The sequence below is a fragment of the Ranitomeya imitator genome, chromosome 6 (genome assembly GCF_032444005.1).
Source record: "Ranitomeya imitator isolate aRanImi1 chromosome 6, aRanImi1.pri, whole genome shotgun sequence".
Taxonomy (NCBI): Eukaryota; Metazoa; Chordata; class Amphibia; order Anura; family Dendrobatidae; genus Ranitomeya; species Ranitomeya imitator.
This window is the reverse complement of record NC_091287.1, coordinates 147316593-147342717: the sequence shown is the minus strand read 5'-3', so window position 1 is coordinate 147342717 and position 26125 is coordinate 147316593. Positions and strand designations below refer to the sequence as shown.

Below are 26125 nucleotides of genomic sequence, written 5' to 3'. Positions count from 1 at the left end.
TGGTGCTGCCCCATGACTGAACACCGAATGTTTCTGGGGAGAATCAAGTTAATATCCTAACGGCAGTGGGGATCTAAATGCCAGCACTAGGCAGTTTCAGAATTCTATTAATATTAGTATCTGCAGGTTGATAGCATTTTTTCATGTGACATGTTCCCTTTAAATTCAGCAAAATAAATTAATTATGCCTGCAGACATCCTTATATCCTTGGAAGGTTCTATGAGATGCAGTTCTCTTGATAAAATAGACTCACAGAAACCAGATTTCTCGATGTCTTTTGAGGCTATTGGTCTTTTATAGTTTCTTATGCATTGTTTAATTATTACTGGTATGCAACATTCTTTGATTTGGTCATGTTCAGAGCCTCTGTGACTGTGAGCCATAGTTTTGACTTAAAGCACCACTCCAGTGTTTTTTTTTTACAGTGCTGGAGGGGCGCTTTAAGTGTCAGTGTCCTGCCTTGTTCATATACTCACCCTCCAACCTTCTTCACCGTTTTTTGGCACCAGTCCGGTCCCGCAGCGTCATCTTGTGAGCACAGGTTCTGACTGGCCGAAGGTCAGAAACGATATCACTCACAAGCTCTTAAGGCAAGTATATGAGAGCCAGAACAAAGCTATAGAAAGTGACATTCGCACAGATCCATTAAACAATGGAACTGCCCGGCAGGTCACTTTTCGTCAGAGAACGAAGGGAGCAACTCTGGTAAGAGATGAAGGCGGTGGCAGGTGAGTATGAGACAGGGGGAAGGGGAATTACATTTAAAGCACCACTCCATCGATGCAATAAAAAACGTTGGAGTGGCGCTTTAAAGGGACGATGTCAGGTTTTGACACCCCAAACTATTTAGTTGCACTGTAGCTCTTTAAAGACAAGTACAGCAATATCTTTACATGGTCAACCTTTTTATCTGTTACCGAGAAATCAATATATGATTTGATATGCAAATGAGGTTGTAAATCTCAAGCTTCTGTCACTCCAGGTGTAAGAGGGTGAACTGTAGTCCCACTGAGAGGGCACTAGGACCCTGTGGTTTTTGCCTGTTGCAGCAGAGGACAGACCTCCCAGAGACAATGTGTGCTGCGGGGTGGGGTCTAGTGTCTCGAGTGTAAAGTGAAAGTAGGAAGTGAGAGCTGAGAGAGAAAAGGCGGGAAGAAAAGGAGAGGCTGCTGTGAGATCTTAAAAAGAGACTGTGTGGATTTACTGCAAGTGTTTTTGGAGGAAAAGAAGCTTTTGAGAGACTTTTTGTTGCTAACGTTCCCCTGGAGAAGAGCTAACCTTTTGTTTAACTCTGTGAGAGACTTGTGTTGCTAACGTTTCCTGGAGAGGAGCTAACCCTTTATCTAAGAAAAGACGGAGACTTTGCTAAGAATCCAGTACGAATTTGGAAGTCTGTAGATTCCCTGTGCATTGAGTGGAGAAACAAGTCTGGACAGACGGCTGATACAGAGACGGACGGATTGTCGTGGAAGCATTCCTAGGAGTTACAGAAGCAGAGACAACATCGTGAGACCACTAACTAAGTCCCCGGCGTTTGGGCTCGGCATCGGCCGACAAGACAAGAGGAGCTTGCTGTAACTTATTGGCGCTGAAGATATGGACTGGCTACAGCCTGTGCGGATCCCTGCCTGAGAGGAAATCTATCTCAGGATACGGTACCATAGTTATAGATACCCGGGTATCTCTGCTCAGAGTGTTAAGTTGTTACTTTAGAGGTGTATCTTATATTAGAGTTGTGTAAGTTATACTCAATGTGCCATTCCAGAGGCTCCCTTAATAACACTACATTCAATTTACACTTGTTTCCTGTTTTTAGTTGTCTGTTAGGTAAATTTCTTACTAGTCTGTTGTAGTACACAGTTCTCAGGAGACCTTTGAGTGGCACAGTGATTTCAGTTGCTGCTGAATTAGTGTATCTTTGGGGTGCATCTGCCTTAATATTCTCCATATTACCTTGATTATTTTGCCTTTGAGTAAATACCGTTGGAGATTTCTGCCTTGGTCTTGGTTTGTGACTCACTGGATCTTATTCGGACCTCTGGTCATTACATTTTTGGCGTAGTCGGCAGGATCCAGTGTTTGTCATGGACGAGGGCGAGGGTGGAAATGACCCCGCTGTATCCGCATCCTCCTCGGGGGTTGGGGTTCCCCTGGCAGCCGCTGCGACTCCGGGAGGGTATGTGCCTGTAGGAGCTTTACTTCAGCACATGCCGAAATACGATGGGCGCAATATGGCGTTGCAAGATTGGGCTGAAAGAATCCGGAGTATTCTGCGCATGTGTAATTTGACCCCCGCGTTACGCGCTGAGCTGGCATTAAATGCACTGGAGGGTGATATTAGGCGTATGGTGATGGTGCGCCCAGAATCAGAGAGGGATACATTAGAAAAGATTTTGGAACTGTTAGAGGGGAGTTTGGGGGGCCGAGTGCGTGTGGCCCAGCTTCGGTCCCTATTCTTTAATCGTCCCCAGAGAGAGTGTGAGTCCCTGATGCAGTACTCTAATATTTTACAAGAGATGTTGAATGAGATGCAACGACTAGACCCGGGGGCCATGGGGGCATTCCGGGAGGTAGACCGCTTGCTCCGGGACCAATTCATCACCGGTTTAGCCCATAGACTTCTCCGGGACAAGCTGTTGGAAATGGCCCGGGTTGCACCAGAGTTATCTTTCTGGCAGATTTACCGAGCTGCAGTGGAAAGGGAAGAGAAATCAGCCTATGTTCCCGAGGGGTCAGTGAACAGTGCCCAGCTGGAGGAAGGTGTGTCATCAGGGTCGGGGGGAGAGGGGCTTGTAAGCGTGGTACAAGCTTTGCGTGCTGAGGTGAAGGAGTTGAAGCTGAAATTGTCTCAACTGACAGTTGATCCCGCCTCTATCCCCTCACGGGAACCTCCTGCCCCACCCCCTGGAACGGTGACCCCGCAAATGGCCAGGTCGTCCTATCAGAATGAGTCAAGCCCTCGCCCACGAGGAACAATCACCTGCTGGAAGTGTGGCCGCCAGGGACACATCTCGCGCTACTGCCGGGCGCTTACAGCCCCAGAAACCCCGTCGCCGGCTTTAAACTTCCGGCCGCTGCCATGAGAGGGCAAGCAGCAGCGGCCCCACCCACACAAAGCCCTCGACGGAATGAACAAGATTTGTTTGCATGTAGTCCAGTGATAGAAGCAGAGTTTGAAGGGCGGAAGATGAGGTGCTTGGTTGACACGGGATCCGAATGTACTATAATGCCTCTAGAAGTATATGAGAGATACTTCAGTCGACTAGTGATTCCAGAGGATGGCCGAGTGATACGACTGACCGCCGCAAATAATGGTCAATTGTCAGTCAAAGGGATCGTGTGGATGCAACTAAAAATGTTTGGTCAAGAGCTGGGGCAGAAAGGGGTAGTACTGGTGGATCACCCCCCTAGAAGAGGGATGGAAGTGACGCTCGGAATGAACGTGCTGCGAGATTTGAATCACCAGATGTATGCCAGTGAAGGACCCCGATACTGGGCCCGTGCGACAAGACACCGACCCACACAGAGAATTCTACACCGTCTAGTGCTGAGTTGCGACTTGCTGAAAAGTGCGGTCCCAGGTGGCCGGGTGGGCCGGGTCCGAGTGACTTCGAGGGCCCCGATCCTGCTGGGACCCAGACAAGAGGAACTCTTAATGCTGCCTGTGGGAGCTGCACAGAGATTGAATGGGCTTGAAGTGCTACTTGAGCCTGCCCGAGAGGGTTCCTCATTTGCCAAGGTACATGTGGCCCGGTCTTTGGCGATTGTGAAGAATGGACGAGTGCCGGTCCGATGCATCAATGTTTTAGATGAAGCTGTTGCAATTCCCGCTGGGACCATACTGGCTGAACTGTTCGTGCCGGCAGAGAAGGTGCCGGAAAATGCAGGGTTCGAATTGCGACCAGACCAACAGTCATCCTGGACATTCGCGGTCGAGGTAGGCCGGACTGAACCTCCTACGGAGGAATGGAATGTTCATGTGATCATGGAGCAGATGGGAGTGGATCGGGAGAAGCTGACCCCTGTGCAGTTGGAGCAGTTGGAGAGAGTTTTGTGGGAACATCAAGAGACATTTTTCCGACATGGAGAGGACTTCGGGTGTACCCAGACGATTGAGCATGAGATTCCAACGGGGGATACTCCACCCATTAGAGAAAGATATCGTCAAATTCCTCCGGCGCTCTATCAAGAGGTGAAGAGCATGGTGGCCAGTATGCTGGACAACCAAGTGATCCGAGAGAGCCGGAGTCCCTGGGCGGCCCCTGTAGTCTTGGTCCGCAAGAAGGATGGGACACTCCGATTTTGTGTGGACTATCGGAAATTGAATGCCCACACCGTACGGGACGCATATCCTTTACCCCGTATTGAAGAATCCCTGTCGGCCCTGGGTCGGGCCAAGTATTTCTCAACGTTGGATTTGGCAAGCGGGTACTGGCAGGTCCCAATGGCTGAAAAAGATCGGGCCAAGACGGCGTTTGTCTTGCCAATGGGGCTCTTTGAGTTCAACCGGATGCCCTTTGGCCTCGCTACCGCCCCAGGAACCTTCCAACGCCTGATGGAACATTGCTTGGGCGATCTAAATTTTGAATCAGTCCTGATATATCTAGACGACATTGTGGTGTTCGGAACCTCATTTGAAGATCATCTGGAGAAGCTGCGTCAAGTTCTCCGGCGGCTCAAGAGCTACGGCCTGAAAATAAAGCCAAAAAAATGTCAACTGTTACGAAACCAGATTGAATATTTGGGGCATCTGGTGACCCCGGACGGGGTACTACCTTTAGCCAGTAAGATTAAGGCGGTACAAGAGTGGCCACCTCCTTGTGACCTGCGAGAAGTGCGGGCCTTCCTGGGCCTAGCAGGATACTATCGGCGGTTTGTGCCTAAATTCTCACAAGTGGTGAGTCCCTTGAATGAACTTTTGAGAGGGACAGCGCTGGGTCCTCGAAATCGCCCCATTCCATGGGGGCCCCTACAGAAAAAGGCATTTGATGGAGTGAAAACCGCCCTAACGAGTGCCCCATTGCTGGCCTACGCCCGGTTTGACACCCCTTTTTTTGTTGTATACCGATGGTAGTCTTCATGGGTTGGGGGCAGTACTAGCACAGGTGCAGGACGGCCGAGAACGAGTGATTTCTTATGGCAGCAGATCTTTAAGAGACTCCGAGCGAAATCCGGCTAACTACAGCTCATTCCGGCTGGAATTGCTGGCCCTGGTGTGGGCAATGACAGAACGCTTCGCCGAGTATCTAACAGGAGCTGAGGTGCTAGTCATGACAGATAACAACCCGCTAGCTCACTTAGAGAATGCAAAACTGGGGGCGTTGGAGCAGCGGTGGGTCGCCAGACTGGCCAAGTTCAATTACCGCATTAAATTTCGCTCTGGTCGAGAGAACGGCAATGCAGATGCATTGTCAAGGGTGCCCCTTGGGTCATCCGGGGAAGATGTTGACGAACAACTTGAGGATACTGAAACTCCAGCTTTGGGGCAGATACCTATCTTCCAAAGTGTGGTACACTCAAGTGGGGTGGCCACCGGGATGCCCTGTGTCCTGGGTAAAACACCCTCAGATTGGACAAGAGTCCAGGATGAGTGTCCGGACATTGCACTTGTGCGCCGTTGGGTACAAAACAAGGCCTGGCCCAGTGCAGAGGACAAGGCTCAGTTGTCCATGGAAGGAATGAAACTCCTTCGACAATGGGATAAATTGTGTGTGGAGCAAGGTCTTTTGTATCGTAAGGTGTACCTGCCATCGGAGCTGCAGCATCGGTACCAACTGATAATTCCTGTGGGGATGGGGCCAGTGGTCGCTCGTGAGGCGCATGAGAAGGGGGCCCATTTTGGAAGTGAAAAGACACTTCAGTGGTTGCAGCGAGTCCTCTACTGCCCTGAGTTGGGAGGGATGGTGGCCGACGCGTGTCGGCAGTGCCGAATTTGTGGGCTCAACAAAAGCCCTGAGCAGCGGGCTCCCACACAGTCTATTAAGACTTCAGCTCCACTGGAGCTACTCATGATTGACTACGTGTTGATAGGGTACTCTACGTCAGGGTACTCCTATTGCCTGGTGATGACAGATCACTTTACCAAGTATGCTGTAGCGGTGCCGACAAGAGATCAGACGGCCAAGTCGGCGGCTGAGGCAGTGTGCCGACATTTCTTCCAAGTGTTCGGGTGTCCGCAGAGAATACATTCAGATCAAGGGGCCTGCTTTCAGGGGACGCTGATGAAAGAGTTGCACCAGCTCTATGGTATCGAGCAGTCGAGAACAACGCCTTACCACCCTCAGGGTAACGGGGCGTGTGAGCGTTTTAATCGGACCCTGTTGCAAATGTTGAGGTCCTTAGAGAGTCAGCAACAGACATGCTGGCCTGAGTATCTCCCCGAATTGATGTGGGCTTACAATAACAGGGTGCACAGTACTACTGGTTACTCACCACACATGTTGATGTTTGGTAGACCTGGCCTAGACATTGAGGATTTGAACATGCCAGATCCCTCCTCCGCCCCCCTTCGGACTGCATCCGAGTGGGTACGAGAGCATCGGCGGCGGTTGAGGGTGGTGCATCAGGTGGTGGGCGACCGCCTTCGACAGGTGGTCCATAAGGACACGCGACCTGTACAAACAGAGCTGTTCTCTCCGGGGGACAGAGTGTTGGTGAGGACAAAACGACGGTCAGGAAAGCTGAGTGACCGATGGGAGGCGATACCGTATCTGATAAAAAAACAGGTGAACCCTGAGATTCCAGTGTACGAGGTCGAACCGGTGGGGACAGGGGGGCCAACCCGTAATTTGCATCGTAACATGTTACAACGGTGCTGGTTTGAAGATTCGGCACCTACCCCCCTAGAGACAGAGGCCATGTTCCAAGGGGCGGAAGCTCTGAATGATCTTGAGTTTGATGGTGTGCTTACTCCTGCGCCTGCTTATTTGCCCCCTGTGACCGATCTGGCCTCGGGTGATGAGAATGTTGGGGATATGGAGGATGTTGTTGAGGAGAGTGCATCAGGTCAACTGCTTGGTCCTGACGCTGTATCACAGGACATCGAGCCGCAGGAGGAGACAACTCCACTTACGCCCACTAACACGACCACGGAAGAGACTCTAGCTCCCTCTAAGGTCGCACCTGTTGATGTAGGACTCAGGAGAACTACACGATCTACGGCAGGAATACCGCCTCAGCGATATGCTCAAGATGAATTTGAGTGGGAAGGTATGTCGAGGACGCCAACCTCTAGTGGGGTGGCATGTAAGAGGGTGAACTGTAGTCCCACTGAGAGGGCACTAGGACCCTGTGGTTTTTGCCTGTTGCAGCAGAGGACAGACCTCCCAGAGACAATGTGTGCTGCGGGGTGGGGTCTAGTGTCTCGAGTGTAAAGTGAAAGTAGGAAGTGAGAGCTGAGAGAGAAAAGGCGGGAAGAAAAGGAGAGGCTGCTGTGAGATCTTAAAAAGAGACTGTGTGGATTTACTGCAAGTGTTTTTGGAGGAAAAGAAGCTTTTGAGAGACTTTTTGTTGCTAACGTTCCCCTGGAGAAGAGCTAACCTTTTGTTTAACTCTGTGAGAGACTTGTGTTGCTAACGTTTCCTGGAGAGGAGCTAACCCTTTATCTAAGAAAAGACGGAGGCTTTGCTAAGAACCCAGTACGAATTTGGAAGTCTGTGGATTCCCTGTGCATTGAGTGGAGAAACAAGTCTGGACAGACGGCTGATACAGAGATGGACGGATTGTCGTGGAAGCATTCCTAGGAGCTACAGAAGCAGAGACAACATCGTGAGACCACTAACTAAGTCCCCGGCGTTTGGGCTCGGTATCGGCCGACAAGACAAGAGGAGCTTGCTGTAACTTATTGGCGCTGAAGATATGGACTGGCTACAGCCTGTGCGGATCCCTGCCTGAGAGGAAATCTATCTCAGGATACGGTACCATAGTTATAGATACCCGGGTATCTCTGCTCAGAGTGTTAAGTTGTTACTTTAGAGGTGTATCTTATATTAGAGTTGTGTAAGTTATACTCAATGTGCCATTCCAGAGGCTCCCTTAATAACACTACATTCAATTTACACTTGTTCCTGTTTTTAGTTGTCTGTTAGGTAAATTTCTTACTAGTCTGTTGTAGTACACAGTTCTCAGGAGACCTTTGAGTGGCACAGTGATTTCAGTTGCTGCTGAATTAGTGTATCTTTGGGGTGCATCTGCCTTAATATTCTCCATATTACCTTGATTATTTTGCCTTTGAGTAAATACCGTTGGAGATTTCTGCCTTGGTCTTGGTTTGTGGCTCACTGGATCTTATTCGGACCTCTGGTCATTACACCAGGTATAGTCACTCCACCCTGCCTGAAGACACACAGCATACAGGCATCAGTCAAGCAGGAGGAGGCGGAGCGAGGCGGGGAATAGAGCTAGAGTGAAAGAGACTTCAAATCTACAGATTCATTTGCATATTATTTTAAATGTTGATTTCTCCGTAACAGAGGCCATGTAAAGGTACTGTTGGACTAGTATTTGAAAGAGCGACATGTGGATATAAATAGTTTAGGGGGAGAAATTCTTCTGACAAATGTCCTTTAATCACTGCACCCCATTGCAATGGGTCCAATCTCTCTCTCATATTCATAGAGATCTCTGCATACAAATCTTTTTATCTCTATTTAATTGTAACTCTTACTCTAAATAGATTTCCTTTTATTCAAATGATCTGTGAAGACTGGATTTGTTGGGAGTGCAGATTTCCATATCATAGGATACACTGGAAATACGCTATATACATTGCATAGAATATGTTATGATAGTATTGTAACTCACTTGAGAAAATAGGTAACACACTAAAACTGGAACTGACCTTGCTGGTTCCTGTACAGACTGGAGATCCTGACCCCACAGTTCCTAGTGGTTCCTGCCTGAGCTGACATAGCCCTAACCACACTAGATGATGGCAACTCAGAACTATGATGCCTGAAAGGCAGTAGAGTGCTTTATATTCCTGCTAAAGAACCCTAGCTGGTCTATCACTGCCTGGCTTAATCTATTTACGACCTATGATGTATAGGTACATCATATGTCACCTCCCCCTCTTTGATGCAGGCTTCAGCACTGAGCCCGCATGTTTTAGGCACATAATAGCTATTCTGATCAGCTGTCTTGTGCCCCTAATAGCCACGGGTGGAATCGAGATCCACTGTTAACACCCCATTCATCAAAATATAAAAAGAATTAATCTGATGAGTAAACGGCAGGGCCGGACTGGCCATCGGGCAGTCGTGGGCCGCCCCCCCCCCCCCCCCAGACTCACCCCCACGCCGCCGCTGACTCACCTCCCAGCGCAGCCGTATTCAACTATACCGGTGTCTATGACGCTGGTACAGTTGAATGCAATGATGGAGGAGAGAGCGTCTGCTGACGCTCCCTCTCCCATCATTCCCCGCTCTGCCTGGTGCTGACACTGAGGGTGTGCAATGACATCATATCATCACGCACCTGCTGTGTGACCGGGCAGACTGCTGCTGCTGAGACCAGAGCCAGGAGCAGGGCTGGGCACGAGGAGAGGTGAGTGTTTTGTGCTTTTTTTTTAAATATATCACTGAGTGATAACTGGATTGTGGGGCTATTGGGGGGTGCATTACATTCTATGGGGGCTGTGCTGTATTGCATTCTATGGGGCTGTGCTGCATTACATTCTATGGGGTTTGTGCTGTATTACATTCTATGGGGGCTGTGCTGCATTACATTCTATGGGGGCTGTGCTGCATTACATTCTATGGGTGCTGTGCTGCATTACATTCTATGGGGGCTGGCTGCATTACATTCTATGGGGGCTGTGCTGCATTACATTCTATGGGGGCTGTGCTGTATTACATTCTATGGGGGCTGTGCTGCATTGCATTGTATGGGGGCTGTGCTGCATTACATTCTATGGGGGCTGGCTGCATTACATTCTATGGGGGCTGTGCTGCATTACATTCTATGGGGGCTGTGCTGTATTACATTCTATGGGGGCTGTGCTGTATTACATTCTATGGGACTGTGCTGTATTACATTCCATGGGGGCTTACTGTATTGCATTCTATGGGGGCTGTGCTGCATTACATTCTATTTGGGCTGGCTGCATTGCATTCTATGGGGGTTTTTCTGTATTACATTCTATGGGGGCTGGCTGCATTACATTCTATGGGTGGCTGGCTGCATTACATTCTATGGGGGCTGGCTGCATTACATTATATGGGGGCTGGCTGCATTACATTCTATGGGTGGCTGGCTGCATTACATTCTATGGGGGCTGGCTGCATTACATTCTATGGGGTCTGACTGCATTACATTGTATGGGGGCTGGCTGCATTACATTCTATGGGTGGCTGGCTGCATTACATTCTATGGGGGCTGGCTGCATAACATTCTATGGGTGGCTGGCTGCATTACATTCTATGGGGGGCTAGCTGCATTACATTCTATGGGGGCTGGCTGCATTACATTCTATGGGGGAGGGCTGTATTACATACGATGGGCTACATTATATTCTATTGGGGGCTGCATTATGCTCTATGAGGGGGCTACCGTATATTATATATGCAAGGGCTGCATTATACTATATGAGGGGGCTGCATTATATTCTCTGGGGGGTTACATTATACTCAGGGGGCTGCAATATATTCTGTGGTGTGGCTGCATTATACTCTGGGGTGGCATCATTATACTATATGTGGGCTGCATTATACTGTGTCGAGGACTATGGGCAATACATTATACTATATGAAGAACTATGGAGTGCATTATACTATGGGAAGTGAATTGTACTACATGGATGACAATGCCCCGGATGACAATGGCGGGGCATTATACTATATGGAGCACTATGATGAATGTATTATACTGTTTGGAGGACTGATGAATGTATTATACTATTTGGAGGACTGAGGAGTGTATTATACTATATGGAGGAATTGCAGTGTATTTTAATATATGGAGGTCTATGAGGAGTATATTGTACTATATGGAGGACTATGTGGAGTGTATAATACTACATGGATGACTGAGGAGTGTATTATACTATATGGAGGACTGAGGAGTGTATTATACTATATGGAGGACTGAGGAGTGTATTATACTATATGGAGGACTGAGGTGCACATTATAATATATGGAGGACTATGTGGTGTATTATACTAAGCAAGCAAAATGCTGCCTATTCATCGAGTGATTGGATTGTTTATGTGGGAACAGAAATCCTTGCTCTCATAGCACATCACCGGTGTAAACTGTAGTTGTGCTGCTGATAACATGATACTGTATGGGGACAGATTGATCTAATTCTGATTGTTTTGTTCCCTTCATTCTTTCTCAGTTGGTGTAAAGAAGCCGGGAAACAAGCGAACGACTTCACTATTGTCGATCACACTCGTTTAGTGGCCTGAGATCAGCGCATGTAAATACAGCAGAAATGCTTCGCAGGTTGATGAGGCAAGGATCATGACAGTTGTAGTTAGCACCCGGCGCCTGGGAATAGCGCTAACTCTACTGCTTTTCCCAGCCACCAAAGCATTTAATTTTGGTATGTGTAATGATTTTTAGGGTTGATGTCAGCTGCGTAATGCCAGCTGCTATCAATCCCTGGTGTATGTAATGGAGAGGTGTCTATCAGAAACCCCCACTACTAGCCCAGACCTGGCGAGACCCAGCGACTCTGAAGATTGGTGACAGTAGTAACAATACCGCTCTTCACAGTCGCCGAGCTCAGTGCAAGACCCGGAATATCTGAAGAGCGGTGACGTTACTGATGTCACCGCTCTTCAGAGTCACCTGGTCCCATGCTGCGCAGCGGAACCAAAAGTGGCTGTAGGCAAAGTTTATGGAGCATCAGAAAGAGGTTCCATAGCCTTTGGTCGTCTCAATCCCTTTATTATCTACGAGATCCAGTTACGGTATGTAGGTAAAGTAGCGGCTTTTCTTGGTACTGCAACTAAAAGCAATAAATAGGACCGAGCTGTAATGCTGGATACAGCTATTATTATATGTTATATAGTCGTGTTACACTCCCCTCACTTCTTGTAACCTACATGTGTACAAAGATATTATACAGTCACCATGCGACAAGTGGGCCTGTGTAACTTCAAATGCCAGGGCTGAATTTTAGTCCCAGTCCGGCCCTGGTAAACAGTGTAACGAGAAAAAAAAAATCAAATCACCAGAATTGTTTTTTTTGTTGCCACAACATTGCAATAAAAAGCAATAACAGATTATCAAAACATTGTAACTATCCCAAAGGGCCCACACCCAGCCCAAGATCCTGAAAAAGAAATGGAGACGCTACAGGTCTTGGAGTATGGCGCTTTTTTTTTCAAAATTTGAATTATTTTCTCACTACTTAAACAAAAAAGAATCTATACATGTTTGGTATCTGCAAACTCATAATGACCTGGAAAATCATAATGTCCGGTCAGTTTTAGCATGTAGTGAACATGGTAAAAAAAAAAAACAATCGTGGAATTGCACTTTTTTTGCAATATCACTGCACTTGGATTTTTTTCCCATTTTCCAGCACACTACCTGGTAAAATCAATAGTGTAATTCAAAAGCACACATCATCTAAAAAAAAAACAAGTTCTCACACGACCATATTGATGGAAAAATAAAAAAACTATGGCTCTGTGCAGATGGGGAGCAAAGCACAAAAACGGAAAATCCCAAGGTTTTAAAGGGGTTAAGCTACAGTAGTGTCCATAGTATAGGACATCGAAATGAGACAATCGCCAGCAGGAAATACCAGCAGGGGGAAAGTATATAAAGCCGCACCCGAAAGGTGATAGGGCAGACAAATGAGTAAATGCAAACACCTGTTACCCTAAAAAGACTGAACCAAGGATAACAGAAACTAAACACCCAGAGGAAAGGTGTATCTGCTGTGGTGTGTCGGACAGGCGCTGATCACAAAGCACAGGCTAAAGGGTTCGATCCCAGAACCATGACAGGATACACTGCAACTGCTGTATACATCATATAGAATACACTGAGACTCTGCAGCATATACATTAGTGACTGAAATGTTAGGCTAGTTTCACACTAGCGTTTACCTGATCTGCGGCGGGCTGCGGACTTCCTCCGTGAAGCCCCGCCCTCGGCCGCACCTCCGCCGCTAGCTCCACCTACTTCTGCATGCAGCCCGCATGCGGCCTGCGTACCTATCTTTAACATTAGGTATGCAGGTCGTGCGGCTGTATGCGGATGGTGCCGCATGCGTCGTTTTGATGATGCGGAAAAAAAAATGCTACAGGCTGCGTCTACGCTGGTCGCCTCATCGTCAAAACGACGCATGCGGCAGCATCCGCATACAACCGCACGACCTGTGTACCTAATGTTAGAGATAGGTACGCAGGCCGCATGCGGGCCGCATGCAGAAGTAGGCGGAGCTAGCGGCGGAGGTGCGGCCGAGGGTGGGGCTTTATGGAGGAAGTCCGCAGGCCGCCGCAGATCAGGGAAACGCTAATGTAAAACCTGCCTTATGTCACTGGTCTATGACTGGCTGCCATTATATAGAAGGAAGATCAATATGATGAAAGGGGAAGAAGGAATCAGCATGACTAACAACCCAGACATGACACCTCAATTAAAACCGGTACACAGAAGTCATGTGGAGGATTTGGAGGGAATGGAACATTTATTCTAGTGTTATTTATTTTTTTATGTAAAACTAAAAAAACAAACAAATTTAAACTGTACTTTAATTTTGTTAGCGATAGGTTTAGATTGTTGAAACGTTATACCCCAAGCAGTGCCATGATTGTCTTCTGTGTGGATTTGAGGTGACTGCCAGGCTTGCATTTCATACACTAGAATGTCCTGAAGAGCTTATGCAGAGCAGGGTGTTCATGAGACGTGAACAGATCACCTAAACCAAGGTCACACAGTAAACTGGACAGGATTCAGGGCCTATAGTAACATAGTTAGTAAGGCCGAAAAAAGACATTTGTCCATCCAGTTCAGCCTATATTCCATCATAATAAATACCCAGATCTACGTCCTTCTACAGAACCTAATAATTGTATGATACAATATTGTTCTGCTCCAGGAAGACATCCAGGCCTCTCTTGAACCCCTCGACTGAGTTCGCCATCACCACCTCCTCAGGCAAGCAATTCCAGATTCTCACTGCCCTAACAGTAAAGAATCCTCTTCTATGTTGGTGGAAAAACCTTCTCTCCTCCAGACGCAAAGAATGCCCCCTTGTGCCCGTCACCTTCCTTGGTATAAACAGATCCTCAGCGAGATATTTGTATTGTCCCATTATATACTTATACATGGTTATTAGATCGCCCCTCAGTCGTCTTTTTTCTAGACTAAATAATCCTAATTTCGCTAATCTATCTGGGTATTGTAGTTCTCCCATCCCCTTTATTAATTTTGTTGCCCTCCTTTGTACTCTCTCTAGTTCCATTATATCCTTCCTGAGCACCGGTGCCCAAAACTGGACACAGTACTCCATGTGCGGTCTAACTAGGGATTTGTAGAGAGGCAGTATAATGCTCTCATCATGTGTATCCAGACCTCTTTTAATGCACCCCATGATCCTGTTTGCCTTGGCAGCTGCTGCCTGGCACTGGCTGCTCCAGGTAAGTTTATCATTAACTAGGATCCCCAAGTCCTTCTCCCTGTCAGATTTACCCAGTGGTTTCCCATTCAGTGTGTAATGGTGACATTGATTCCTTCTTCCCATGTGTATAACCTTACATTTATCATTGTTAAACCTCATCTGCCACCTTTCAGCCCAAGTTTCCAACTTATCCAGATCCATCTGTAGCAGAATACTATCTTCTCTTGTATTAACTGCTTTACATAGTTTTGTATCATCTGCAAATATCGATATTTTACTGTGTAAACCTTCTACCAGATCATTAATGAATATGTTGAAGAGAACAGGTCCCAATACTGACCCCTGCGGTACCCCACTGGTCACAGCGACCCAGTTAGAGACTATACCATTTATAACCACCCTCTGCTTTCTATCACTAAGCCAGTTACTAACCCATTTACACACATTTTCCCCCAGACCAAGCATTCTCATTTTGTGTACCAACCTCTTGTGCGGCACGGTATCAAACGCTTTGGAAAAATCGAGATATACCACGTCCAATGACTCACCGTGGTCCAGTCTATAGCTTACCTCTTCATAAAAACTGATTAGATTGGTTTGACAGGAGCGATTTCTCATAAACCCATGCTGATATGGAGTTAAACAGTTATTCTCATTGAGATAATCCAGAATAACATCCCTCAGAAACCCTTCAAATATTTTACCAACAATAGAGGTTAGACTTACTGGCCTATAATTTCCAGGTTCACTTTTAGAGCCCTTTTTGAATATTGGCACCACATTTGCTATGCGCCAGTCCTGCGGAACAGACCCTGTCGCTATAGAGTCACTAAAAATAAGAAATAATGGTTTATCTATTACATTACTTAGTTCTCTTAGTACTCGTGGGTGTATGCCATCCGGACCCGGAGATTTATCTATTTTAATCTTATTTAGCCGGTTTCGCACCTCTTCTTGGGTTAGATTGGTGACCCTTAATATAGGGTTTTCATTGTTTCTTGGGATTTCACCTAGCATTTCATTTTCCACCGTGAATACCGTGGAGAAGAAGGTGTTTAATATGTTAGCTTTTTCCTCGTCATCTACAACCATTCTTTCCTCACTATTTTTTAAGGGGCCTACATTTTCAGTTTTTATTCTTTTACTATTGATATAGTTGAAGAACAGTTTGGGATTAGTTTTACTCTCCTTAGCAATGTGCTTCTCTGTTTCCTTTTTGGCAGCTTTAATTAGTTTTTTAGATAAAGTATTTTTCTCCCTATAGTTTTTTAGAGCTTCAATGGTGCCATCCTGCTTTAGTAGTGCAAATGCTTTCTTTTTACTGTTAATTGCCTGTCTTACTTCTTTGTTTAGCCACATTGGGTTTTTCCTATTTCTAGTCCTTTTATTCCCACAAGGTATAAACCGCTTACACTGCCTATTTAGGATGTTCTTAAACATTTCCCATTTATTATCTGTATTCTCATTTCTGAGGATATTGTCCCAGTCTACCAGATTAAGGGCATCTCTAAGCTGTTCAAACTTTGCCTTCCTAAAGTTCAATGTTTTTGTGACTCCCTGACAAGTCCCCCTAGTGAAAGACAGGTGAAACTGCACAATATTGTGGTCGCTATTTCCTAAATGCCCAACCACCTGCAGATTTGTTATTCTGTCAGGTCTATTAGATAGTATTAGGTCTAAAAGTGCTGCTCCTCTGGTTGGATTCTGCACCAATTGTGAGAGATAATTTTTCTTGGTTATTAGCAGAAACCTGTTGCCTTTATGGGTTTCACAGGTTTCTGTTTCCCAGTTAATATCCGGGTAGTTAAAGTCCCCCATAACCAGGACCTCATTATGGGTTGCAGCTTCATCTATCTGCTTTAGAAGTAGACTTTCCATGCTTTCTGTTATATTTGGGGGTTTGTAACAGACCCCAATGAGAATTTTGTTACCATTTTTCCCTCCATGAATTTCAACCCATATGGACTCGACATCCTCATTCCCTTCGCTAATATCCTCCCTTAAAGTGGACTTTAGACAAGACTTTACATAGAGACAAACCCCTCCTCCTCTCCGATTTTTACGATCCTTTCTAAACAGACTGTAACCCTGTAAGTTAACTGCCCAGTCATAGCTTTCATCTAACCATGTCTCGGTTATTCCCACTATGTCAAAGTTACCTGTAGATATTTCTGCTTCTAGTTCTTCCATCTTGTTTGTCAGGCTTCTGGCGTTTGCGAGCATGCAGTTTAGAGGATTTTGTTTTGTTCCAATCTCCTCACTGTGGATTGTTTTAGAAATGTTCTTACCTCCCTTCTGAGTATGTTTTCCTGGGTCGTCTTTGTTCGAGTCTAATGTTTTTCTTCCCGTCCCCTCTTCTTCTAGTTTAACGCCCTCCTGATGAGTGTAGCGAGTCTTCTGGCTATTTTTGGTCTAAGTGCAGTTAATCTCCTTCCTTTCCAGCCTCTGTGCTGAACAATAGTAATTTTCTGTTGTTATAAAACATCCCAGTACAATACACATGAGCAAAACTGTAGACTTAGACTGATCATGAAGCAGAACCAAAAATAGCCATAGGATACCATTCACATGACAGAGGCCAAAAGAGAGTCTTTGACTGTCATCAGTATATATATATTTTTATGTAAACTTTAAAGTGGACCTGACAGGACATACATGCTGACCGATCCATGGGCCGCATGCATCAGAGATCGGCTGTGTTATTGCAGCTCTCAAAGTTCTACTCTGAAACGTTGCATCAATCAGAGAAAACATATTTTGTAAAGCCGGCCGGGGACTATGCATCTTGGATGACTAGTTGAAAGTAGGTCTTTGTGGCTTCTCCATGCCTCACTCCCAATGAAAAAACTGATCAATAATGTTCTTTAATTTATGAACTGCTCCTCAATATTTGTTTTGAATATACTGTATGCCACTCTTTCTGACTCAGACCCTACTGAGCTGTTATGAAGTATTTTATGAGTATGCTCTAAGGGTAACATCCTTATCAGCATCACTGCTTATCATACTGACAGGACGGCTCTAATGCAGATCCAGCTGTCAGTCAGTGCAGGGGGCATACTTACAGTCATCGCTTTCTATGCACCGAGCAGTGACTGAAACTGTGCAGGCCGCGCCATCAAGACTGGAAGAGTAAAACTCCGGGGGGGGATAAAGTTCATTTCTCAAGGGCAGTGTGCTTTTCAGGGTAGCAGCAACATGGGGTTAGAATACCATTAACCTGCAGGTTAACTCCATATCTGCAGTTTAATAATATTATTTTAAATGACAGGTTCCTTTATTGCTGTGCTGTATTAGTTATAATCACACTCAGCTCTGCATTGAGATCAGAACAGCAGAGAGCGGCCGTTACATATCACATTGATAACTCCCCCATTTATTAAAACTAATCTCTGGAGGCAGATCCTCATGCAAATCTGTGTCCGGCCCATAGTCCTGAACAGCTCATTTACATATAAGAAAAACATGGTTTTCTCTGGAATAATACATATTTTATTCAGCTTCCTATGACCTGCATACCCATATAGGTGGTTTTTAAAGGTTAATCCTAATGACAGATTCCCTTTACATCAAGGCCATGAAATGTGGTGTGAACATGGCCTTAACCTGCCAGTGATTATGAACAAGAGCAGAATGATTTCTGATCACATCTGATAAAATGGAACGTTTAATGTGCACTATAACTAACTAGTAAAACCGTTATAGGTCATACCTCTGATCAATACATAAGGTTTTTATACTTTGAGGTACCGTATATTAATATTGTGTTCTGATAATCAGAGCAAAGTTTTGGAAATGAGCAGTGATGGAACGAGTCCTTCATTACTAAGTTTGCTAACAAGTTACGGCACCGCATGTTTACACGGGGGGCGACATCCTCAGGTTTGGATGTCAGCACAAATGGAGCAGAAGCAAATGTTGGTATATCTGAGATGAAGAGCAAGTGCCCTGTAAATATGATTGTAAAGCTCAAAGTGTTTCATAATTATTTTGACAGCTGCCTAAAATATCCGAAGGCCTCTGTGCCAAACTGACGATTTGTATCCGCCGTGCTCATCCAAGATATGCCGTGAATGTATTAATATGAGTACAACAAACAGGATTATTTCAATTCACTCATATCTATATAAACACCAGCAGAAATATCCAAGTGACTGCCAGAAACAGATTTCAAGGCAATGAAAACATCTACTGTGTGCTGGCGAGTGGGACATAAACCATGTGTATTAGAGCTGCATACGGTCATGAGAAAAAGTAAGTACGCCCCCCTGTGAATTCTATGGTTTTATGTATCAGGACTTAATGGAATAAATCTGCTTCTTAGAAGATCTCAAAATTAGGCAACTACAACTTCTGATGCAACACATGACAAGTTACAGCATGCCATTATTTATCCATTAGTGATTGCAGGGTGATCTTGTGTGGAGAGGACTCAGGAGCTGACCTCAATCCACCCGCGGCAGATACCCTCTAAATTACATGTGTCTAACAGCAGCGGCCAGAGCTGAGCTCCGATTGCTGCTGTTAAACATTTAAACGCCATTTTCTGTGACAGCGGCATTTAAATGGAAGGTGCACTGGTGCTCACACATACTGGTTCCCATTTGCCCCCATGATGTGATTGTGGGGTACTGATAGGTTACAATAGCAGCTAGGGTGTTACTGTCATCTTGGTACTCCAGTGAAGCTCCTTTGTAAGCTGAGCTCCATAGGAGATATTCACGATATACTATGGCATTGCAGCATATATGTGTAACCGAATTGACGAATTGAGAATTTTGAGAATGAATGATCAGCCCTGGCAGAGAAAGAGGCAAATTACTCTTACAAGATATATTCCAAATTTTCTTATTTCCATATGTACTATTGTTTTATAAAATAACAATTGAAATGATGATTACTCTTTTTAATTCAACAATAGAATAAAAAACGTAAAAAGTTTACATTTATTTAAAAAATATATAAAAATTTGAATCTCTCCTCTTTCCCCTCATTAAAAATAAATACATTTGAAAAATTGTAAAAAAATGAACATATTTGGTATCACCACGTCTGTAAAAGTCTGGTCTATCAAAATAAAAAAAAAATAATTATATATAGTCGAGTATAAGCCGACCCGAGTATAAGCCGACCCCCCTAATTTTGCCACAAAAAACTGGGAAAACTTAATGACTCGAATATAAGCCTAGGGTGGGAAATGCAGCAGCTACCGGTAAATTTCAAAAGTAAAAATAGATACCAATAAAAGTAAAATTAATTGAGACATCAGTAGGTTAAGTGTTTTTGAATATCCATATTGAATCAGGAGCCCCATATAATGCTCCATAAAGTGTGGTGAGCCCCATTAGATGCTCCATATTAAAATATGCCCCATATAATCCTGCATAAAGGGTAATAAGGGCCCCATAAGATGCTCCATAGAGATATTTGCCCTATATAGTGCTGCACAAACGTTATGGCCCCATAAGATGCTCCATACAGTCACTTGCCCCATATAATGCTGCACAAGCGTTATGGCCCCATAAGATGCTCCATACAGTCACTTGCCCCATATAGTGCTGCACAAACGTTATGGCCCCATAAGATGCTCCATACAGTCACTTCCCCCATATAGTGCTGCACAAGCGTTATGGCCCCATAGATGCTCCGTACAGTCACTTGCCCCATATAACGCTGCATAAGCGTTATGGCCCCATAAGATGCTCCATACAGTCACTTGCCCCATATAATGCTGCACAAGCGTTATGGCCCCATAAAATGCTCCATACAGTCACTTGCCCCATATAGTGCTGCACAAACGTTATGGCCCCATAAGATGCTCCATACAGTCACTTCCCCCATATAGTGCTGCACAAGCGTTATGGCCCCATAGATGCTCCGTACAGTCACTTGCCCCATATAACGCTGCATAAGCGTTATGGCCCCATAAGATGCTCCATACAGTCACTTGCCCCATATAATGCTGCACAAGCGTTATGGCCCCATAAGATGCTCCATACAGTCACTTCCCCCATATAGTGCTGCACAAGCGTTATGGCCCCATAGATGCTCCGTACAGTCACTTGCCCCATATAACGCTGCATAAGCGTTATGGCCCCATAAGATGCTCCGTACAGTCACTTGCCCCATATAACGCTGCACAAGCGTTATGGCCCCATAAGATGCTCCGTACAGTCACTTGCCCCATATAACGCTGCACAAGCGTTATGGCCCCATAAGATGCTCCGTACAGTCACTTGCCCCATATAGTGCTGCACAAGCGTTATGGCCCCATAAGATGCTCCGTACAGTCACTTGCCCCATATAGTGCTGCACGAGCGTTATGGCCCCATAAGATGCTCCGTACAGTCACTTGCCCCATATAGTGCTGCACAAGCGTTATGGCCCCATAAGATGCTCCTTAGAGTCACTTGCACCATATAGTGCTGCACAAGCGTTATGGCCCCATAAGAAGCTCCGTACAGTCACTTGCCCCATATAGTGCTGCACAAGCGTTATGGCCCCATAAGATGCTCCATACAATCACTTGCCCCATATAGTGCTGCACAAGTGTTATGGCCCCATAAGATGCTCCGTACAGTCACTTGCCCCATATAGTGCTGCACCAGCGTTATGGCCCCATAAGATGCTCCGTACAGTCACTTGCCCCATATAGTGCTGCACCAGCGTTATGGCCCATAAGATGCTCCATACAGTCACTTGCCCCATATAGTGCTGCACAAGCGTTATGGCCCATAAGATCATCCGTACAGTCACTTGCCCCATATAGTGCTGCACAAGCGTTATGGCCCCATAAGATGCTCCATTCAGTCACTTGCCCCATATAGCGCTGCACAAGTGTTATGGCCCCAGAAGATGCTCCGTACAGTCACTTGCACCATATAGTGCTGCACAAGCGTTATGGCCCCATAAGATGCTCCGTACAGTCACTTGCCCCATATAGTGCTGCACAAGCGTTATGGTCCCATAAGATGCTCCGTACAGTCACTTGCCCCATATAGTGCTGCACAAGCGTTATGGCCCCATAAGATGCTCCATTCAGTCACTTGCCCCATATAGTGCTGCACAAGTGTTATGTCCCCATAAGATGCTCCGTACAGTCACTTGCCCCTTATAGTGCTGCCCAAGCGTTATGGCCCCAGAAGATGCTCCGTACAGTCACTTGCCCCATATAGTGCTGCACAAGCTTTATGGCCCATAAGATGCTCCGTACAGCCACTTGCCCCATATGCTTTTGCTGCCATAAAAAAAAAAAATCACATACTCACCTCTCTTCGCTCAGGACCCCTGGCACTTTCAATAGTTACCTGCTCCTCGTCTCGGTGCGGCTCTGTCTTCAGCACTGACGTTCAGCAGAGGGCGCGCACTGACCACGTCACCGCGCCCTCTGACCTGAGCGTCACGGCCAGAGGACGCTGAAGACGGAGCCGCATCGGAACGAGGAGCGGTAAATATCGCGCAGCGCAGCACTCCCCTCCCCGTATACTCACCTACTGCTGGCGCGGTCCCTGCAGGTCCCTGCTTCTTCCAGCTTTGCAGATTCTTCCTGTATTGAGCGGTCACATGGTACCGCTCATTACAGTAATGAATATGCGGCTCCACCTCCCATAGAGGTAGGAGATGGGTAGGAGATGCTAAGAAATGTTTTTCTTCATACAAGAAAAAGGAATGATACAAGGATTCTACAAACTGATCCATAAATGGGCCTAGTACACTGACAAAAACATGAGAAAAAATCTGATGTGTAAGACTGACTGGTTCTACAGCAACTGTGGCCCAGTCTTCTGTACAAGTTGCTAAAAGGAGTGGTCTGAAGACAAATTAATTTTGCTACTAACTCTCTATCTATTTAGTCCCATAATCCAAGCTATTTTCTAATATGCTTGCTTTAAATATTCCCTTTATATTGTGGGACTAAATAGATAGGGAGTTAGAAGCAAAATGACTTTGCCTTCAGACCACCCCTTTAAGTTCATTGAGGTTTGTGGGCACTGGTTTATGCACAGTCCTCTTAAGTTCTCACACATCATTTCAATTCATTTTCTTTTCATTTTCAGCCATTCTGATGTAGAATTGCTGTTGTGCTTGGGATCATGCCTAGGGTTTTGAAAATGTCTGTCATTATTAAATAACAACATAACGCTGAGTGACGATGGAATATATCTGGCCACAGCAGCCTTTATTAAAGACAAGTATATGAATAGGGCTACTTTCACACTAGCGTTAACTGCAATCCGTCACAATGCGTCGTTTTGCAGAAAAAACGCATCCTGCAAAAGTGCTTGCAGGATGCGTTTTTTCCCCATAGACTTGTATTGACGACGCATTGCGACGGATTGCCACACGTCGCATCCGTCATGCGACGGATGCGTCGTGCTTTGGCGGACCGTCGGGAGCAAAAAACGCTACATGTAACGTTTTTTGCTTCTGACGGACCGCTTTTTCCGACCGCGCATGTGCGGCCGGAACTCCGCCCCCACCTCCCCGCACCTCACAATGGGGCAGCGGATGCGCCGGAGAAATGCATCCGCTGCCTCCGTTGTGCAGTGCGTTAAACGCTAGCGTCGGAATCTCTGCCCGACGCATTGCGACGGGGAGATTCCGACACTAGTGTGAAAGTAGCCTAAGAATAAAACACCATTCATTTTCTGAGGAGATCCTGGTTGGACCACCAACACTGGACAGTGCTGAACACAACAATCCACAGTCGCACTACTCCAACTCGGGGTTGATAAACCATCATGGTACTGCCCAAACAACAACTTTCTGTTCCTCGAGAACCATCCCAGCTGGAACTATCCACACACAATAATGAGGGTTCACCATACATCCGATGGGACCATGGATGGGACCTCCTCACATAAATATAGTGTAACACAACAATCCCACACCCACCGGAGTTTGGCCATTACCTACCAAACTTAAGAGAAGGGCAGGTGGGCGGGATGTTCCTGGTCCTGTGTCTTGAATGGTAGTTGCAGTCCAAGGATCCTCTTCTTCATATAAGGTTCCCTGAGATACTCCACCCAAATAACATAACTAACCAATTCTGGCTCAAAACCACCCCATGTAGCCTGACCTCTGACCCACCTCCTCTAACTGACCGCCTATGGTGTACTTGCAAGACTAGTAGTTAGCCCTTACCCAGCCTACTACTTTCAAACCCCTGTCATGTCCAGGCCTACTGTAGCTGCGCCCATTTCAACCCTATCTTTTTCAGGTGCATGACTCAATCTCAGACAAGCTTTAGCTTTTGAATAGATGACCTCACATATTTCTCTAGCTTACTTGCTATGCGGTGGAGTTCATGGTTGACTCTACTACGGCAAGGTAGCCGACATGCTGTGTTTGGTTTTTGCCTCGTCTCATCTATCCAAAGGACATTGTTCTGAAGGTCTTGTAACTTGTTCAGGGGTAAGTTTGCAAATTATAGCCATGCTGCCATGTTTTTTTTTTTAGGAATAAGAGGCATTCTCCTGGCAACCTTCCAAACAAGCTATATTTGTAAAGATAACAATCAACATGCTAAAATCATTAGTTTCTCTAAACATTGCATGGTCTAACATTCTTTCTTGCTGTAGAATGATGCACTCTAAATTGTTTGGAAATTACCTTCTAACCCTTCCCAGATTGATGGACAACATAAATTGCTTCTCTGAGATCATTGTTGATGTACTTCCTCCTCTGCATTGTGTTAACACACACCTGAATGCTGTAGACCAGCACCTGCCAAAACTTCTGCTTTTATAGAAATGCTCACACTTGTGTTGTGATCAGGTAATTCAGAACCACAATGGACATTGAAGTTCAGAGCACACAAAGTGACCTGACAATTACCAAAAACAAAGGACGAGCTCTGAGACGTGGGAACTCTGCTGACCGCAATCCCTAATCCTAACACACCACACTAGAGGTAGCCGTGGATTGCGCCTAACGCTCCCTATGCAACTCGGCACAGCCTGAGAAACTAACTAGCCTGAAGATAGAAAAATAAGCCTACCTTGCCTCAGAGAAATTCCCCAAAGGAAAAGGCAGCCCCCACATATAATGACTGTGAGTAAGATGAAAATACAAACACAGAGATGAAATAGATTTAGCAAAGTGAGGCCCGACTTACTGAATAGACCGAGGATAGGAAAGATAGCTTTGCGGTCAACACAAAAACCTACAAACAACCACGCAGAGGGGCAAAAAGACCCTCCGCACCGACTAACGGTACGGAGGTGCTCCCTCTGCGTCTCAGAGCTTCCAGCAAGCAAGAAAAACCAATAAAGCAAGCTGGACAGAAAAAATAGCAAGCAAAAATAACACAAGCAAAAACTTAGCTTATGCAGGATAGACAGGCCACAGGAACGATCCAGGAGGAAGCAAGACCAATACTAGAACATTGACTGGAGGCCAGGATCAAAGCACCAGGTGGAGTTAAATAGAGCAGCACCTAACGACTTAACCTCATCACCTGAGGAAGGAAACTCAGAAGCCGCAGTACCACTCTCATCCACCAAAGGAAGCTCATAGACAGAACCAGCCGAAGTACCACTCTCGACCACAGGAGGGAGCTTGGCCACAGAATTCACAACACACTTGCCAATGAACAATTATTCAAACACACTTGTTTAGTAGCATCTGGTTGCTACTTACCCTCTTAATTTCTATAAGAATCAGCAAGGGTTTACCATTTTTTCATACACTGATTTTACATTTTGTCCAAGTTTTTGGTAAATAAATAATGACACTGTGTAGTTTATCATGTGTTGTTGTCAATCTAAGGTTGTATTTGCCTAATTTTAAGATATTAGATTTTTTTTATTTTTATTTCCTGATATGTACAGAATAACCATACAATTCAAAGGGGGTGTACTTATTTTTTTCTCATGACTGTATACAAACTTACATGGCTCTAGATCTGTCTATGGATCTTGTCTGGTATTGTGTATCTGTTCTATTGAAGTGAATGGGGGCAAGCTGTGGTTCCACACACAGCCTGTGGATAGGTACAACGTTATTTTGGAAGGAAGCAGCCATGTATTTCTGGTACTCATGCTAAACTAAGTAAATAAAAGGCTATGAAAACGACAGCCTGATGATATTCCGCACAAGCTCGCTAAGGCAGGAACATGGCCACTTTCTCTGCATATTTCTAGGTTTGGGTGTTATGTGAAGAGGTATATCATTACACTAAACATACTGAGCTAAATCATAATCTGAATGCTTTGCTTGTGTGCATATAACTAATGGTTTGTGAGTCTGCAAGCAGATATATAAGTAAGAAATCACAGTTATAAAGCATTCCGGTAGAATGTAGAAGCATCAGAAATTCAAGCCTTGCCTCAGCTAATGGCAGAGTATGGTACAGTGCTATCAATCCATATTGATGGAGTCTAGAGGGATAGCACTAATGGAACCTAATATGTTATCGACACCAATCTCACACCATCTTTTCGTTATAGATCTTTAAAAGCATTAACAGCGAAGATGCATCGCACAGCCAAGGCAGCCGCAGGCTCATCAGTTTTACATTATCAGGTAAACTTTTGATATTGTAC

At 45.6% G+C, this 26125-nt stretch overlaps 1 protein-coding gene across 5 annotated transcripts in view; it reads left to right on the top strand.

Annotated features, from left to right (window-relative positions):
- The window catches only part of HECW1 (HECT, C2 and WW domain containing E3 ubiquitin protein ligase 1), a 377961-nt gene that overhangs the window by 249923 nt on the left and 101913 nt on the right, over window positions 1–26125 (top strand). For all 5 annotated transcript variants that reach the window (XM_069730190.1, XM_069730187.1, XM_069730186.1 and 2 more), the window contains one exon: window positions 26030–26105. In XM_069730190.1, the coding sequence (XP_069586291.1) occupies window positions 26030–26105 (76 nt within the window). The remainder of the gene's footprint in view (window positions 1–26029; window positions 26106–26125) is intronic.